This window comes from Myiozetetes cayanensis, unplaced genomic scaffold (genome assembly GCF_022539395.1).
Source record: "Myiozetetes cayanensis isolate MyiCay16 unplaced genomic scaffold, myiCay2020 scf15, whole genome shotgun sequence".
Classification (NCBI taxonomy): domain Eukaryota; kingdom Metazoa; phylum Chordata; class Aves; order Passeriformes; family Tyrannidae; genus Myiozetetes; species Myiozetetes cayanensis.
Genome location: NW_026087159.1, coordinates 50,120 through 67,005, shown reverse-complemented (window position 1 = coordinate 67,005; position 16,886 = coordinate 50,120). Strand labels below are relative to the sequence as shown.

The 16,886-nt window shown below is 49.8% G+C and overlaps 1 protein-coding gene across 1 annotated transcript; it reads right to left on the bottom strand.

Moving 5' to 3' along the window:
• Positions 1-2,604: 2,604 nt before the first annotated feature.
• Positions 2,605-9,707, bottom strand: TBX22 (T-box transcription factor 22). Its single transcript, XM_050310424.1, is given in 9 exon segments — positions 2,605-4,560; positions 4,563-4,811; positions 7,599-7,684; positions 7,764-7,828; positions 8,056-8,220; positions 8,455-8,629; positions 8,844-8,945; positions 9,284-9,407; positions 9,506-9,707. Coding segments are annotated over 9 exon segments (1,461 nt in total). The 5' UTR covers positions 9,642-9,707; the 3' UTR covers positions 2,605-4,201.
• Positions 9,708-16,886: the final 7,179 nt, after the last annotated feature.

Below are 16,886 nucleotides of genomic sequence, written 5' to 3'. Positions count from 1 at the left end.
TCTATTAAGCACGAACAGCTTGTAGGGCAATACCCAACATCTGCCAAAGTCCTCACAGCCAGTGGAATTCCCAACAGCCCCAACTGCTGCATCCACTGGCTTTTACTCCCTGGGATCAGAGTGAGTCCCGTGGAAAGGGTTGCCTGGAGCTTGCATCCCAAAATGCAAATAAATCAGTCAAAGTGATTAACAAGTCAAAGCCTTTATTCACATTGCAAGGAAGATGGTTTTCCTTTTCCTTTTTGAAATTACTGTGTAAAAAGTACCTCTGGGTGTTTTATATGTGTTTTTCCCAGCACCTGGTGGCTGGAGCATGGAATGGGCACAGATGGAATTGCTGCATGGTCCAAGCAATGCCACAGCTCCAAGGCCTCCAAGTGACACAGCAATAATGATAAAATTCCTTCAGAGTGTGAATGCCAAGGAAGGAGGCATTACTTGTGGCACTGCAAAATGTGTTCCCAGCCACCAAGTGCTCGGACCACAACCCAGCAGGAACTGGGGGATGCACCCCCTGCACCCAGAATCCAAAATCCATCCAGAGCTCAGAGAGCTGCCACAATCATTTTACCATGATCTGATTTTACAATGATCTGTACCTCTCCTGTAGCTTTCTGAGCCGTTTTCTAGAAGAGTCACCACAGATTTTGTGTATTCCTTGGGACAACCAGACACCCAGAACTAAGAGGAAAGGACACGTAAATATTGCAGACTCATCTGGTTCCAATAGTGTGTGTTTACATATTAATGTGCAATACAAATTTGTAAACATGAGCTTTTGAAACGTTTGTAGGAACCGATACCGGCCTTTTCCCTTTCTGCAGCTTTATTGGAACAACATGTCCCCGGGCCCAGCCACACATGGACATCGTTTCCATACTGGATGCATTTCAAATGGTCTGGGTGCTTATTTGTTCTGCTCTATCTTGCCATCCAATCCTCGTTTGCTTTGCATAATTGTGATACAAATTATCATCTAATTACAGCCCAAACCTCAGCAGATCGAATGCAAACCGAGGCACTTCGATCGGGAACAGCGACATCCGACGCTCCCTCCACGCCTTTGGCTCCCCCGATGGATGTATTAAATTTGGGTGAAACTGGAGAGTAAAACTGCACTTTGATTAAAAACATTATTGCTGGGGTTTCTTTTTTTTTGTCTCCTTGGATTTTAGATCAACCCCCAGTGTTTCAGCACTGATTCCATCCCATATCCTGGCGCCGGGTATGGACATGACGCCCTTGGTACGACCAGTTTTATTTGCTGAGTGCTATAAATGGGGTCAGATATTCCCAAATAACTTCCAGCTCCTCTTGGGAAAAGTCAAATGACTAATAGCTGAGCTTGTTTAGCAAGTTGAATCTCTAAAAAAACCCCTTTGATCACTTCCCCCCTGTTCCCATATAAAAATAGCACCATAACACTGGCTAATGTGTTTGCCCACTAAGCCCAAAGAACTGGGGACTTTAAAATTGCCACAAGTTTTCAAATAATGTTTGTGGGAGGAAATACAAAGCAGCACATGAGTAATTGTATTTACAGGCACATGATCCTGCTGTAAATATCACCCTCTGTTCTCCCAGCTGCACATTTAATAACTAATATTTATTACTCTGTCTTCCTCTCTCAAGTTCTGCCACTCGCCTCCCTGCCATGGCTGTTTTACAAAGCACCCTGAGAGTGTAGTGTGGAGATTATCTGCTGTTTTGGGCACAGTTTTTCTCAAATAGATAAAATCATCTATGTTGAAGTGTGAGCCATTCAGCTGACATCATCTCTGTGGGTATGGAAAATGTGGGTCCGTGAGCTTTGGCTGGTCTGAGGTGACCACAGTGGCACAGGACAGAGAGCTACAAATGCCTGAAAACACCACCATCATCTTTCTCATTAGTTGCAGTGATTTTTGGAAGCACAAACCCAGGAGATAAAGGCAAAGGGAATGGAAATAAACCTCAGATAATGTGGATCAGACAGTGCCTCTCAAGCCACGATGACCTTTCGTATGGACAAATTGATATTTATGGGTCTGCCTGAAGAGCATCCAAAGAGTGGCACCCATGGGACACGCTCATACCGTGCAGGGACCAGGCTCTGGGTGTGTTTTCCAAGCTGCTGTGATCAGGAAGGGTGGCAAACCCCACGATCCCACAGGACCCACGAAGGCGCCTCGAAACCCAACCCAATTCCACTGGAATCAGCAGAGCATCATTCCTGGTGGAGCAGATCACCACACTAAAAACATCCATTCAATTCATTATCAGCCACGTTTTTAACCAGCCACTGGTTTGCTGGGTTGCAGCCCATGGCCAGCAACTCTGGAATATCTGACGCAACCGCGAGGATTTGGAAAATTGGAAGTTCCCCCTTGCACGGATCCATGACTGAGCTGGAAGAGCCTTCCAGAGTACAACCACATGTTGGGGGTGGGACGTGGTCACTCAGCCCACAGGGAGCTGGACAAGCCTGTCCAGGGCCAGCAGTGGATTTGCCACGGGAATTCAGTCACCACTGATGATGAGGGAAGGCTTGGAAATAAGGACTCCCAAAGGAAAACAGAAGTTTCTTCTTTTTTTTTTGTTTGTTTTTTAATAAAAATAGTGAGATAAACTGCTAAGAAACAGCATGAGAAAGCAGGTTTGTTCATTTTTACAGTTGTACAGACCATTTAGCACAGCCCACCATTTCATACTGGTATCACTGGGAGCTCTGTGAACAAACACCCAAAGCAGGAAAATCAGGGAAAATGACGTTGTCTGACTTTTAGCAAAGTCTCACGAAAGTCAAAGCATGACTTTTTGTTATTTTAACAGCTTTTGATATTGCTTGTTCTGTTCTTGATTTGTTGTCTGTTATGAATGAAAATAAAAGCAAAACTCTGATATGAGTTTTGAGTCTTAAACCTGCACCTAATCCCTCTATAATGTTGTGTTTGTAAATACAGCATTAATCCCAAAATGTGGCTGGTCCCAGTCAAGCATTATTTTCCAATCTCTGCCACACATCAAGTAATAAATTTGACTTTAAGTAGAGACTGAACATCGATCAAATAAAGAATAAAAACCTGTGTCCTGATTTATTGTGAGTTACACTGTGCCCTTGGGAACTGGAGATTATTTACAGGAATAACAAGAATATCCACAGGTTACAATAAAACAGAGAGGACTTTTGGAAGGAACTGAAAATCTCATGTTCCAGGGCCTGTGGAGCTGTAACTCTCCATAAAGGATCTGTATTCTCCATGAGACTGAGTCAGGAGCATCCCTGCCCCTTCCCTTGGATGCAATTCCAGGTGGATCTTCTGGGGCTGAGAGCACGGGGTAGGAGAAGTGTCCTGCAGGGCTCGTGGAGGTGTTTCATTCCACACAGCTCTCCGAGATGGATCCTCCAGGTCCCCCAGCATGGATCCATTTTGCCATGGGAGGGATGTGTGACCCTCATCCCTGTCCTTCCCACTGTGCTGTCAGTGCCAGTGCTGCTGGAGGACATGGCCTGGAGAGGCTCTTGGGCACCCTCCATCTTCTCTCCATGTGGTAGGAACACATCCACCTTTCATCCTGCACTTCTTTACCCTGGCAGCAGACACTTGAATTTACATCCCCACTGGGTCCTGGAGAAAAGGCACTTTCATGTCATTAATTAGGACCTGTTAGAGCCAGGGGAACTTGAGAGCACACTTGAGCATTTAGCCAAATGCTGCTCCTTTGCAGACTCCAGATCTCGGACAGTCCCTTTGAAATTAGGGATAAAACTGGGGTGGGTGAGCAGCAGCTCCCCAGGGATAAAATTGGAATGGGTGAGCAGCAGCTCCCCAGGGCTCTGAGCTGATTAAAGGCAAGCGAGAGAGAGAAAACATATTTGCAGAAATACAGATGCCTCCGGTCCCACTTGAGAGTGCAATCATCAAAAAGGTGACTGTACAGTTTGCTCTTACCCTATAACCGTGACATAAACAGGATCAAAAGGGATCACTTGGATGTGGATCATCTCAGACCGTCCATGCTCCAAGATCTGCACCCTTCCAAATCCTCTGCCCTCCCAACACCACAACACATCTGCCCACCAAAAAAAGGGTTAAAAGCCTGGACATCCCTCTCCTGTACCACGCAGTATTGCAGAGTCAATAACTAACAAGTCTGTGGGTATGAAAGGAAGGAAGGACTTGCTTTACATATCAATGCTTAGGAATATTCTGTGATTCCACTAAAGGCAGTGGTTAATTGTGGGGTGCCAGCTGGAGTGGTGACATCTGCCGTCGCTCAGAGCGGCCGGGCCGCTGTCACTCACTTTGAAATGGCCTCCTGCATTCATCAGTCTGGATGGCACGGAGAAGTTATAACCATACAGGCCATATGGAGGATGTAAAGAACAATTAAGTGCTTCCCGAGCAATGGGACTTGATGGGAAAACGTTTCCAGATGCGTGTAATCCATACAGCATTTGACCAGCGGAGCCGGGCACTTGCAGGCACTGAGCGTTCAAGTCTTCGGCTTTGGCGCTCTTCAGGTTGGCTATGCCGAGGGAGGACAGTTTGGGCACCTCCACCATGAAGTGGGGTAAGAGGGTGGGTTGGTGCCTCCCAGCTTTTTGTGGCTCGGAAAGATGAGGGACTGTTGCCTTAAGAAGCTCGTAGGGTAGATCTTGTAGTAGAGAGGCACGTTGAGGTTGGGTAGGAAGGTCTCGGGGCACGACACGCCGATGTTGCTCCCCGGCAGGTGGAACGTGGGAGGGGAGCACGAGGGAGAGAGCAGGGGGTTCAGAGGAGAGGGGGTCCCACCGCTGGAGGTCACCGGGGAAGAGCTGGAGCTCCCACCTGAAAAGGAAAATAAAAATCATCCAGGCTGGGCTGGCTGGTGTCCACAGCCAAGGAACCCTTGGATGTCCCCAGCCAAGGAACCCTCAGAGGACTCCTGCTCCCACTCCACATCTCCCTGCTGCCGGTGTTCATCCAAGCACAAACCCGCTCCAAAAACCAGCTCCTGGAAAACAGGAAGATCTATCCATAAATTATTTGTGGATGTTACTCAGCACTGCTCTAAGGACAATATTCCCACATGGCTAATCCCATGCCATGGACTGGGACCACTGAGAAGTCCAGTTCCACACACCTGATGGACCCATACCTGGCTGTACAACCGATAACCTTCCCCTCTGACACACACCATGGCTATTTCAGCTTCCCTGTTTTTCACATGAATTCCAAACAGCTTTTCCCCCTCGGATATAAGAACAAAAAAGCATATTCAGCCTGATGGAGAATTTTCTGTACCTTCCTGCTCACAGGAATTGACTCATTTCACTTGGCTTCCCAAGCAATTTGAAACATAGCCCTGAATGCTATCGGTGTCTCCAGAAACTGAAACCCACATGTCATTTTAACATTGCCCTTTCTGAAAGGGATGAATGAACACTTTCAGAATTTGGTAGAAAAGCAACACCCAAGGAGCAAAGCTGAGGCAGGGATGAGATGGCTGCTCTGAGGTGGGAAGGGTGGCCAGTTCTGGTGCTCCACGGGTGTTGGTTTGATCTCCTGCCTGTGAAGAGCTGTGTGTCCGCTGCACACTCATTACCAAATCCTTCCAGAGGGTTGGTTTTTATCTCCCCCTTTATTTTAATTTTTTACCAAAGCGACTAGGAAAGGAAAGAAGGGAATGTGGCTCCATTTGTGCTACGTGTCTTCCCCCATTTACACTGAATTCCAAGCAATGCACTGCCTGGATGTGATCTGATCGGCATTCACACGCAACCAGCGACCCTGAATCGGCTGTAAAACCCGACCACATCTGACTGTAAAATCAAACTGACATCTAAGGTTTAGAAAACCTTAAAAAAAAAAACCACAAAGATTTTGGACGTGGTGCAAATTAATTTCCAAACTCCTGGCAAGCAGAGCCTCTCCCAGATCAGCACCCAGGCTCGGGAATCCAGGGAGGTTTTGTGCCCGGAGGGTCTCACCCTTCCCGGCTGATGTCAGTGGGGCTTCAGTCCTGACACCAGCAGGGCAGGATCCAGTCCTTTCCCAAAATACACATCCTGGTGTCCTCCACGAATCAGGGACCTTGGGTTGTGGAGAATAATGTGATTGAGTCGATATTTGCAAGTGGGAGGCAGCGACTGAATCCCTACGTGGTTGGATCCAGCAGAGCAAACCAGGGGTAGGATTTGCTTCACAGTATCCTAAACAATATCACCCAACTTCCAGAGCAAGTCTGGGATTGGGGATTGCAGCAGAGAGGACAGAACAGCTCAATGAGCAGATGTTTTCTGCCCTTTCTATTAAGTTTAAAAATCAAAAGTTTATGGCCAATTCTTTCTTCAGCACGTTGATAATAATTTCATTTAATTTGCCTCCTGGTTTTAGAGCTTTGGAATTCCTGTTTTTCGGCTTTTCTTCAGAAATATAATTTTAGTATTAATAGAATTGGAGATTTTGTTGTATTTACATCAGTCCAGGAATCTGACCCTGCAAAAAATATCAATTACAGGAAGAAAGATACCAATTACATTAAGACAAGCATAAAAAAAAAATAGAAATCCCAGGTAGCCCAAATATTTTAACACATGTAGAATAATATTTTAGCACCTTTTAGCACTGCAGTTGCTGTTGCCCCATTCCCCACTGCAGCCCCTCCATCAGTTCCTCTCCCCAGTGCTGGCAAACGGATTAAAAAGGGGCTTTTTGAATAAGATATCTCCTAGATATAAAATTGTTATTATTATTATTGTCATTAACATTAATAATAAAATTACTATTATTATTAATAATAACGATTGAAAAAATCAAATTCTCTTTACAACTGATAAACCTTTTAATTTCTCCTGAGTCCGATTTTTTTTTTGTCCCCTCTTCTTCGCCTGCAGAACATGAATTTTTCCTGTGATTTTTTTGCAGCATTTCCCTGCAGACACGGATGACTTGGTGAGTCCCAGGACTTTGAAGAGTTCCTAACCTAAATGAGACTTAAATCGGCGACTTTTAAACCCAAGCTGGAGCCTCGAGCGTGCAAACGAGCTGTTAGGGTTTTTTTTTATCTTCGGCGCTATGAATAATCAATTTTCAAATATTACTTCCAAAAGACGTTTTACAGGAAAGGACTGTAAGGGACCGGTGTGCGCTTGCCAGGATGAGAGAGCATTTTGCTTAAAACTTCCCTCTCTTCCCTGCCTTTCTGTGGGACTGCTACATCCTAATAACAGATAATTTTCTTTTCTGTTGCTTAACGCGTTTGTCGGCGCAGAAGCCGCCGCTGCAGAAGACACCGGCCGTCACTATTCCCACGTTTTTAGCTGATATTCCTAAACCGGTTGGAAACAATTAGTGGAACAGGATCAAAGCCATAACAACCCGACTCCAAATTAGCCTCCTGCACACTCCCAGATTTTTTTTTTTTTCCCCATCTTACTCTGATTTCAGCCGGGGGCTGGGGCAGCGCCGTCATCCTGCTCTTCCCGCTCCTCGCATTGATTTCCACAGGAATTTTGTCCAAACCCACGCGGTATTAAATCCCCAAACGGCGAATGGTTCGTTTTCTGGACCCACCGCGGTTTGAGCCTCGGGGAGAGCCCCGAGCCCGCGGGAGAGGCAACCAACAGGACTTACCGTGGCTGTCTGCGCCGAAAGCCTTGAAATCCAGGGCGAGGGGCGGCCGCCACGGGTAGGAATCCAGGAGCCCATCCAGGACCCCCCTGCGGGGGGACAGCGGGGTGAAGGCGGTGGGACCGGTGGGCTCGGCGGGGCGGGCGGCGGAGCGGCCCCGGCTCTTACCTGTTCCTGCCGGGGTCCCGAAAACCTTTGGCGAAGGGATTCCTGTCGATCTTCAGCTTCGTGATCTGGAGCGCGGGAGCGAAAGGGGCCGTTGGGGTGCGGGGTGAGCCGGGACCGACCATCGGGGCTCTCCGTCCCCCTCGATCCCGTCCCACCGGCGCTCTCCATCCCCCCGACCCCCGGGTACCGTCGGGGCTCTCCATCCCCTCGTCAGGTCCCCCGTACTTTCGGAGCTCTCCATCCCCCTGATTCCCCGTCCCGTCGGGGCTCTCCGCCCCCCGGCCCCCGGTACCTGCTGGTTCTGGTAGGCCGTCACGGTGGTGAACTCGGTCTCCTGGAAGGAGAAGGTCTGCACCCCCTCGGCCGGCAGCGACTGGATCTGCGCTAGATCGAAGCGGGAATCCTGGGCGATAATGTGGACGCGGGGCTTGTACTTGTGCATGGACTGCAGGATGATCTGTGCGGGGGGAGAGGCGGCTGAGACCTCCCGGAGGGAGAAGGGCAGGAAGAAACCCGAGGCGAGAAGTCGGTGAGACCCAGCCCTCAGCCCCGGGGCAGGAGGGAGCGGCCCCCCCGCCTGCCGGCGCTGCCGCTCGGGGTGATGTTCTGCCCCCCGTGGGTGACGCTCTGCACCCCAGAGGGATGCTCTGCCCCAGCCCGGCCCCCCGCGTCGGGGCTGCCCCACACCTACGTGCCCCTTGTCGTCCATCTCGTTGTTGGTGAGCTTCACCCGGTCGAAGCTGATGATTTGCCTCATCCAGGTCTCCCCCGAGCAGGGGGAGTCGGGGTGGATGTAGAGCCGCGGGGTGATGCACGAGTGGTCCGTGTTCCCCGCCACCATCCACTGCGAGCTGTGATAGACGTACCTGGCCCGGGCCGGGCGCGGTCAGGGGGCGGAGGGCCCGTCCCCACCTGCCCCCACACCCACGCACACCTACAGAACCTAAAGGTGCGTGCGGGCCCCCGCCGTGCGACCCCCGTGTCACATTCGTCCCTGGACTCGCCAGAGCTCAGACTGGGGACAGCCGGGCACGGAGGGACCCGCGTGGGTGTGGGGGGTCCCCGCCCGTCTCTCCTTACCTGTATCTTTTGGAGTCCACTGGGACGACGTCGATGGCGATGTAATATTGCTGCAGCGGATCCAGCCCCTTCACCTTCACCCGCACCGACGGGAACATCCTCCTGCGGGCACAGGGAAGGGGCTGAGCAAGAGCTGCCGCTTACGGGGCGAAAAAAGGGCTGGAAAACTATAACCCGGCATCGGGAGGGAAAAAAACCGAACTCAACGAAAATAGGGGAAAAGGGGCGAACTAAGAAAAGTAGCCCAACAGAACAGAAACCCCACAAACAACAAAACAAAACAGGAAAAAAAAACCCCAAGAAACAACACCCCCGTACCCCTAAAAAAAAAAAAAAGGAATATGGGGGGGAAAAAAAGAGAAAGAAAAATAAAAGGTAACGGAATAGCAAAGCCCGAGCGAGGCGGCGGGGGGCGGTCAGGGCGGCCCGGGGATCGGTACCTGCCGGCCTTGGTGATGATCATCTCGGTGCCGATGTCGTGGAACCTCCTCCAGAGCTCGGAGCCCTGCAGCTCCACCTGCACCCCGGCCGGCCGGGCCTCGGCGCCGGCCTTGGGCCGCTTCTCTGCGGGGAACACAAAGGGGAGGGGGCTGCTCGGGAGGCTGCGGGGGCAGAGGGGCGGCCCTCGCCCCCCACCGCCCCGGGGTCCCGCCGGTACCGACCCGCCTCGGGGGCTCTGCGGGCCGAACGGCAGCCGGGGCCGGGCTCCTCATCGCGCCCCTCCGGCACCTTCCTCTTGGCCGAGCGGCCCACCAGGGCTTCCACCGAGAAAGCGTGAGCCCGGGAGCTGAGCGCCATCCCCCCCGGGCTGCCGGGGGTCCCCCCGGGCCGCAGCGGGGCTCAGGCGGGCGGTGGCGGCTCCATCCCGGCCCGCACCCAGCGCCCCTCGCCCGGCCGCCGCACCGCTCCCGTCGGGGGGCAGCGGCCACCGCCAGATCCTCTTGCATCCAACTGAGTCAATAGACGGCTGCAGCCTCCTCTGTTTGTTTTGGAAACTGGTGGGAGCATAAGAAACATTGAGTGACATTTCATGGGAGTAACGGGGGGGGAGGAAGGGGAGGGAAGGGAGAGCAGGAGGGGTGTGGGGGGGAGAGGGGGAAGAGGAGCCGGCCCCGTCTAGGATCAATAAAAGAGTTACTGTTCTCCATTAAATTGTAAAACTCAAAGAAATTTGACATAATTGCACACTAGGGGCCACTTTTCCAACAAAAGTGCAAATAACGTTTAACCAGAACCAGCGCAAAAGGGAAAAAGAAAAAAAAAAGGAAAAAAAGAGAGAAAGGGGGAAATAAAAGGAAGAAAAAAGAGGGGGAGGGAGGAGGAAGAAAGAGAAAGGGGAGGGAAGTAAAAGAAAACGGGGAAAAAAAGGGGATAAAAGAGAGAGGGAGCCGCGCCCCCGCTCTGCCCTCACGGGCCGGTCACAGGCGGCCCCTTCGGTGTCCCCGGCACGACAGACCCGGTGCCACCCCCGGGTTGCGACAGCGCCGGGCACGAGTTCCGGCTCGTTTCCCGGTTTTCTTTTGCTTTTCGTTCGTTTGGTTGTTTTGGGGGTGTTTTTTCAAGACAACAAACCCGCCCCCCTCCCGCCCGCCTCGGCTCCTCTTCAAAGCACGGCCCCGCCGCGGCAGCTGCGCTGAATTAGGGGCAGAAATCCCCGTTTTCCACGCGGGTAGTCCCGGGGAGCCCCTGCGCGCCCGGGAAATGGGGGTCGGGGCCGGGGGGAGGCTCCGGCCGGGACCCTCAGGTGCGCACGGAAAGGGCTGCGCGGCATTTTCGCCCCCGTTCCGGGGACCTCCTCGCCCTGCCCAGGCTGGAACCCACCCGGCTGATTTATCTGCCAGCCGGGAACCCTCCCCAGAGCCGGCACCAAAGGGCTCAGGTGATTTTGGGGAAACGGTGGCGTTCACGGTGGGCTGGGTGGGTGTCACCTCCCCCCAGTCCTCTGCGCATCAGGGAGGTCAGCCAGGAGAGATGAGCCTTAACGGGAAAAAAATGTGGAAAGGGATAAAATTCACAGACCAGCTGAGAAAGCAGGTTTGGGCGGGGAGGGAACTGTTACAGGGCTTCGGCGTGACGGTGCTCCATGCTCTGCTTCCAGGTGCTCCTGCAGTTGCAGGGAAGCGCTGCTTTATCCAAACGTTTAGTTTTTTTCCAGCATTTCCTGCTCTATTTGTTAGGGTTGGTGTCCTGGTGCATGCATTCCCAAACTTTGGGCTGCCAGCTGGTTGTCTTCGTGGAGATCATGGAATGGTTTGTGTTGGAATGAAGCTTAAAGCTCATCCACTCCTACCCCCTGCCATGGGCAGGGACACCTTCCACTAGCCCAGGTTGCTCCAAGCCCCATCCAACCTGGCCTTGGACATTGCCAGGGATTCAGGGGCAGCCACAGTTACCCTGGGCAACCTGAGCCAGCATGTGGTCCAAAATGTATATTTAAATGCCCCAAACTCACACCATTGTCCTCAAAGTCCCATTCCAAGGACAGTCCTTACTCAGTTTATGGTGGGCTTTGGGCATTGATACTCATTTATACACATTTATATGCATTTATAACAATTTATACTTTTTTCACTAGACATTTATACACCAAATTCTTGGCACATCTCACTGGGACAGGGGTTTGACCATGGAAAAGACCTTGGAGGAGGTGAATGGGTGCAGGTACAGGTGCCAAAATCCAGAGCTCAGCCTCCAGCCTGGACATGTGGTTGGAAGCAGCCCATTTCTCTGGCTGCTGCCCTTCCTCCTGTGCCAGCTCTGGTTTGGATCATCCCTGCAGCCTGATTTGGGAGAGGAAAGTTGGTGTCCCAACTTCCCAAAGTCTGTAAGTGGGACTCTGAAGGATCCGGCCAAGCTCCTGTTGAAAATGTGGTGGAAAACTACTGTTAATGGCACTGGGGACAGATGTACATGAGCTGTAAAATAAGTGTATAGAGGGATGTTTATGGAATTTGCTTCCTTAGAGCTCTGGTACCTGGGGCTACATGGGAGAACAGCTTGCCCCAACCCTGAAAGGAGCTCAGGAATCTTCTCCAGTCCCTCAGAGAGGCTGATGCTGATGGCATTTAACTTTTATTGACGGTTTTGGTGTTTCTCACCCTTCACAAAGTGTCTCAAAATGCAGAGACCAGCCATGTTGTGCTGTAATCTGAATTATAAATGGGTTTGTCCCCGTGTTACTCCATCCTCTCAGTGATGTCCCTCAGCAGTGGCCTCTGCTCATGTGGTTTTGTTTCCTACAGGCATGTCCAGGTGGCCTTGCCCAATCCCCTGTGGGACACTGTCCAACCTGCTGCAGGGGCTCCTCTTGGACATTATTCCACAGGACATGGTTCCCTATCAATGGCAGGGGGCTGGAATTAGATGATCTTGAAGGTCCCTTCCAACCCAAATCATTCAATGGTCCCTCGGCGCAAGAAATGCATGGAGAACAGGGTTGGGGAGGGGAATTTGGGGGTTATCTCCTGCTCCAGGCAGGATCAGCCCCTCCTATGCAGATCTTTATTTCTTCTTACAAAGAGAAATGAAATTTTACAAACATGTTCATAATTAAAAGAGCATAAGCTCATGGTTTCCAGGGAAGGTGACCAGCGCTGATCGAAGCCAGCTGAGGGCATGAAGTGTGAACCTTTATCTCTGCTGACATGACATATTATTAAGAAGTATTTCGAGTAATCTTTTATTTCCTCAGCATTGCAACACATTTCAAGAACTTGGCCGGGGATCAAGCGAGCCTTTTTAATTTCCTACAATGAAAAATAAAACAAAAATAAAGCCCTATTGAGATGATATAATCAGGAACATTTTGAGGGTTTAGGTCAAATTAATGTGTCAGAGAAGGGTTTTCAGGGGACTTGGAGGGCTTTAATCTGTCAAAGGCTGACTCAGACCTTGCTTGGGCTTTGTAATCTCATTGTCTTTACCGAATTATGGGATGGTATGTCCTGTATTAGCGTCATCAGAGTTGAGCAAATAATCAGTTGGCATAAAGTTCAGAATAACTAACTTAATTTTAAAGCAAGTGTTATACAATAAGCCAGAAATGTTTTCTTAACTTGAAAATGATCTTTTAATACTGTCCATTAATGTGTGAAAGCCCACAGGTAACCTCCAAATACAGCCTTTCCTGGCTACTTTTGGGGCAGTTTTTAGGAGATTGGATTGTGTTCGAGCTGTGCTCAATTTTGCCAAGGTTCACCTTACATTTACCAACACAAAATAAACCTAAACCAAATAAACCCCAACTTGTGGTTTAGGGGGTAATACTTTAATATCACCTGTACTCAATTATTCATCTAACACTCATCTCTTTTATATCTTCACTCCATCATTGATTTATATAAAAGCCACAGTTATGAATTTGGTGCTTGGACCTTTTGTGTTCTAATAGATAAACTCAAGGTTTCTTCATTCTCTACCTCACAAAGCATTCAGCAAGAAAATATTTATTTATTTATTTATTTATTTATTTATTTATTTATTTAGGAAAACCATGGTTTCCAACCCTGCAGCCTCTAACTGGGGGGATGCAGCACAGTTGCTCCCATCACACAGTCTCAGCCGTTGCTTCTCCAGTGTTTAATTAGACGATGAGTAATCAAGGCTGCAACTGGGTGTGGGTGCACCTCTTTTCCCACTGGGTGTGCATGAGGTGGGACATGCTGAGCAATGTTTTTTGGGTGGTGCAGCTCCTCTCGCAGAGATGCAGCTGGAGGGAGCAAAGCAGATCTCTCATCTCTGTGTGCTCTCCCCACCCCAGCCTTGCCAGCACCAACCACAGCCACCCCTTAAAAATCTTTCCTGTCCTGTAAAAAAGCATTTCAGTATTGATTTAACCCTCTTTGCACGTTGCCAGCTTGTTACTCCAGGACTCACCGTCCAGTTGGCTTTTTTTCCCAGTTTCCCAACCTTACTTCTACTAGTAAATAAAGGATTGGAGTCTTTTTTCAGATCCAAACCTATTTGCTTCTTGTGAGTCATTGAATGGTTTGGGTTGGAAGGGACCTTAAAGCTCACCCAGTTCCACCCCCCTGCCATGGGCAGGGACACCTTCCACTAGCCCAGGCTGCTCCAAGCCCTGTCTGAGCTGGCCTTGGACACTTCCAGGGATTCAGGGGCAGCCACAGCTTCTCTGGGCAACCAAAATATAATATATAAACATATAATAAACATAAATGAATGAGCTGCCTCACATGTAATAGAGATAGAAATGAAGAAATGCAAGCCAGTATTAATATTCCAATGTACAAATAATATCCTTTTCTTGGATAAGAAAAGTAAGCTAATGGATGAGACAGTGGGCCCCAAACAGCTGCCACTGTCCACATGGGAGAGGGATGGAATGTTATGGGAGGACATTAATGCTGAACTAATGCTGAGGATGAGACCATTAGCTGAGCAACCCTTCTGGGGCTGAAATAACACCTGGTTGGGTTCTACAGGAGCTGCAATTGGCAATATTCAACTTGAATTGTTGCAAACATAACCACCATTTCACAGTAGTCATTAACTAATTAGTTATTAATGGATTAACAAATATTTCTTCTTCCTAAAAATCTTTCATGCAGAAACTGCTGAAGACTGAGGAAATCTTGGCAGAGAACTCCCCTAGAAGGGTATAACATCTCAGGAGATGGTTTTCCCTGAGATTCTCAAATGTCCCATCCCACAGCTGAGCTTTAATTTCATTCTGTGATTATTTTGCCCACCATGAACTTTGAAGAACCTCTGCTTTTCTCTCCAAGCACACTGTGACAAGGTTCTCTCTCCATCCCCGCTGGGCTGTGGCACCTCTGGGCCAACTCCATCCTAACCAGGAGGTGATGGCAAGGTTCTGCCTGTCCTCATCTGCAGAAACCAGATCCTGAATTAATTTAATGACAAACATGACAGGTCTGAGCAAGAAATGACAAGTTTATGGTGGTGGACAACCAGCACTGAATTTTCTTGAGCTCCAAAGGAGGTTCCTCACTGCCACGTGCACTGTATTAGTTAAAGATATATTAAAATAAATCTCCATGGTGTTATTTTATACATAAACCCCGCAGAAGTCTGCACAGGGAATAGGATTAAACCTTAAGGAAATGATTCATTCAAGTAAAAACAATACATAAAGCATTTGGGGAGAGTTAAATCAAATTAGAGGACTCAGATCACTTCACGATGAGAGAGGGGTTGGTGGTGTTCACCCTGCAACCAGGGAAGTCAGGGAAGGGTCAGTAATGTCCATGTGCTGGTGGGGTAGGGATGAGACCACCGTGTGCATCTCCAGCACCACAATGTGATGTGTCACCACAGAACCTTTCTGCAGCAGCTCTGGCTGTGGTTGATGTGCTGTTGAGAGCTTTCTTGGGACTGCCAGCGTGGTGTAGCAGGACCTTCTGTTGGATGTCTCACTGCAACCTCAAAACACTTCCTGGAAAAGCAAGATTTCTTGGTTCTGTGCTGTAAGGAACATTTTTAGGGTGGCTGTTCCCTGCCCAGCTCCTGGTTTTGGCTGGTGGTTGTGTGTGAGAGTGAGGAGAAGCTGCTCCATTCCTTCCCCAACCACCTGAGGAGCCACTGCCAGCCTGGCCATCCCACTGAGCAGCTCTCCCACCACCTTTCCCTCACCACAACCTCTCCAGAGCTGAGAAATAAAACCCAGCCCCTTCCCCCTCTGAGTAAAGGGGAAAATTCCTTCCGTGTTGAACTTTTCTCATAATACTTAAAGAAAATACTTAAAGAATGTGTAATAAGAGGGGATTTAGAGGGGGCAAAATTAACCACGTGGGTGAAGCAGAAAACCTTTAGAATTGCACCAAAATGTATCCTGTCTGGATTTACCTCAGGGAAGGGCTCTGGGGGAAGAGAGGGTGACCCCAGGTGAGCCCAGGGACCCCCCATCCTCAGGGCCACCACTGCTGTTCTCACTGGTGGAGTGTGGGGAGGGAAAAACTGGAGTTCTCAGTGTGGCTGCCAGGAAAACCACAGAGGAGAGGTGAAATTAAGAGAGTTATGGGAAGCTGATACTGAGTTATTCCATATTCCCAGGCAGGATGGAGCCAGGCAGAACTGAGGCCCGGCAGGGTCCAGCCATGGAGCATCCTGGGGATTTGGGAACCCCAAGCAGGGCCTTACTCCAATGACCCTCTCACAGGTAGCAATCTGAGGGCAAAAAGCCTTTCTAGAGAGGAAGGGATGTTATTTTTACAAGGTACAGCCTCTATTCTGGTTTGCCTTAGACAGTAACCGGGTTCCTGGAGACATCCCCTGGCGCTGGTGCACAGGCCCCTTTGATGGCCTCGATCACATCACCTGCTCTGAAAGCAAAAATGGGCCAAATTCTCCCAAATCACCAAGATTTGGGGTGAGGAGGAGGAGGGTCTGGAACACCAACACCTGTCCCAGAAAACCCCCATGGAGGCTGTGTCCTTGTTCCATCAGGAGGAGATGAGCCAGTAAGAGACAGCCCTGTGAACAGTGACGTGGGGTCAGACAGGAACACTGGGGAATCCCCTGGGCTTGGCTGATGACTTTCATGGTGTGGCCAAGAGCCTGCTCATGAGGTTGGCTTAAAAAATCACAGAATCATGGAGTCATCAAACTTGGAAAAGACCTCAAAGATCATCAAGTCCCACTTTTAACAGATCCCTCCCACACGTGAAGTGCCACGTTCACTTGTTTGTCGAACACCTCCAGTGTCGGGGTCTCCCCGTGGAGCCTGTTCATGTGTGCTTAACCACTTTCCCAGTGAAGAAAAACTCTCTCCTGCCAGGGATGTGTAGGTTTATCCAGGCTGAAATCGCAGGTTTCTGGGGATCTCTCTTCTACCTCACCAAATCCCCATGTCTGCACTAAGCTTTGCTGCCTGCTCTGGGGTTAGGGAAGGTGGGTCCAAACACCATGTGGTGATTGATTCCCAGTTCCACCAGTTTCACTCTTCTGGTGAAAAGTGCTTTTCCAGCTGTTTAGTTTCCACTGGTTTCTCTCTGTCGCCGCTGTCTCTGCTCTTGCTGGAGGAACTGGCCCTAGGACAGGTTTAGACTTCTCCATCCATTCCTG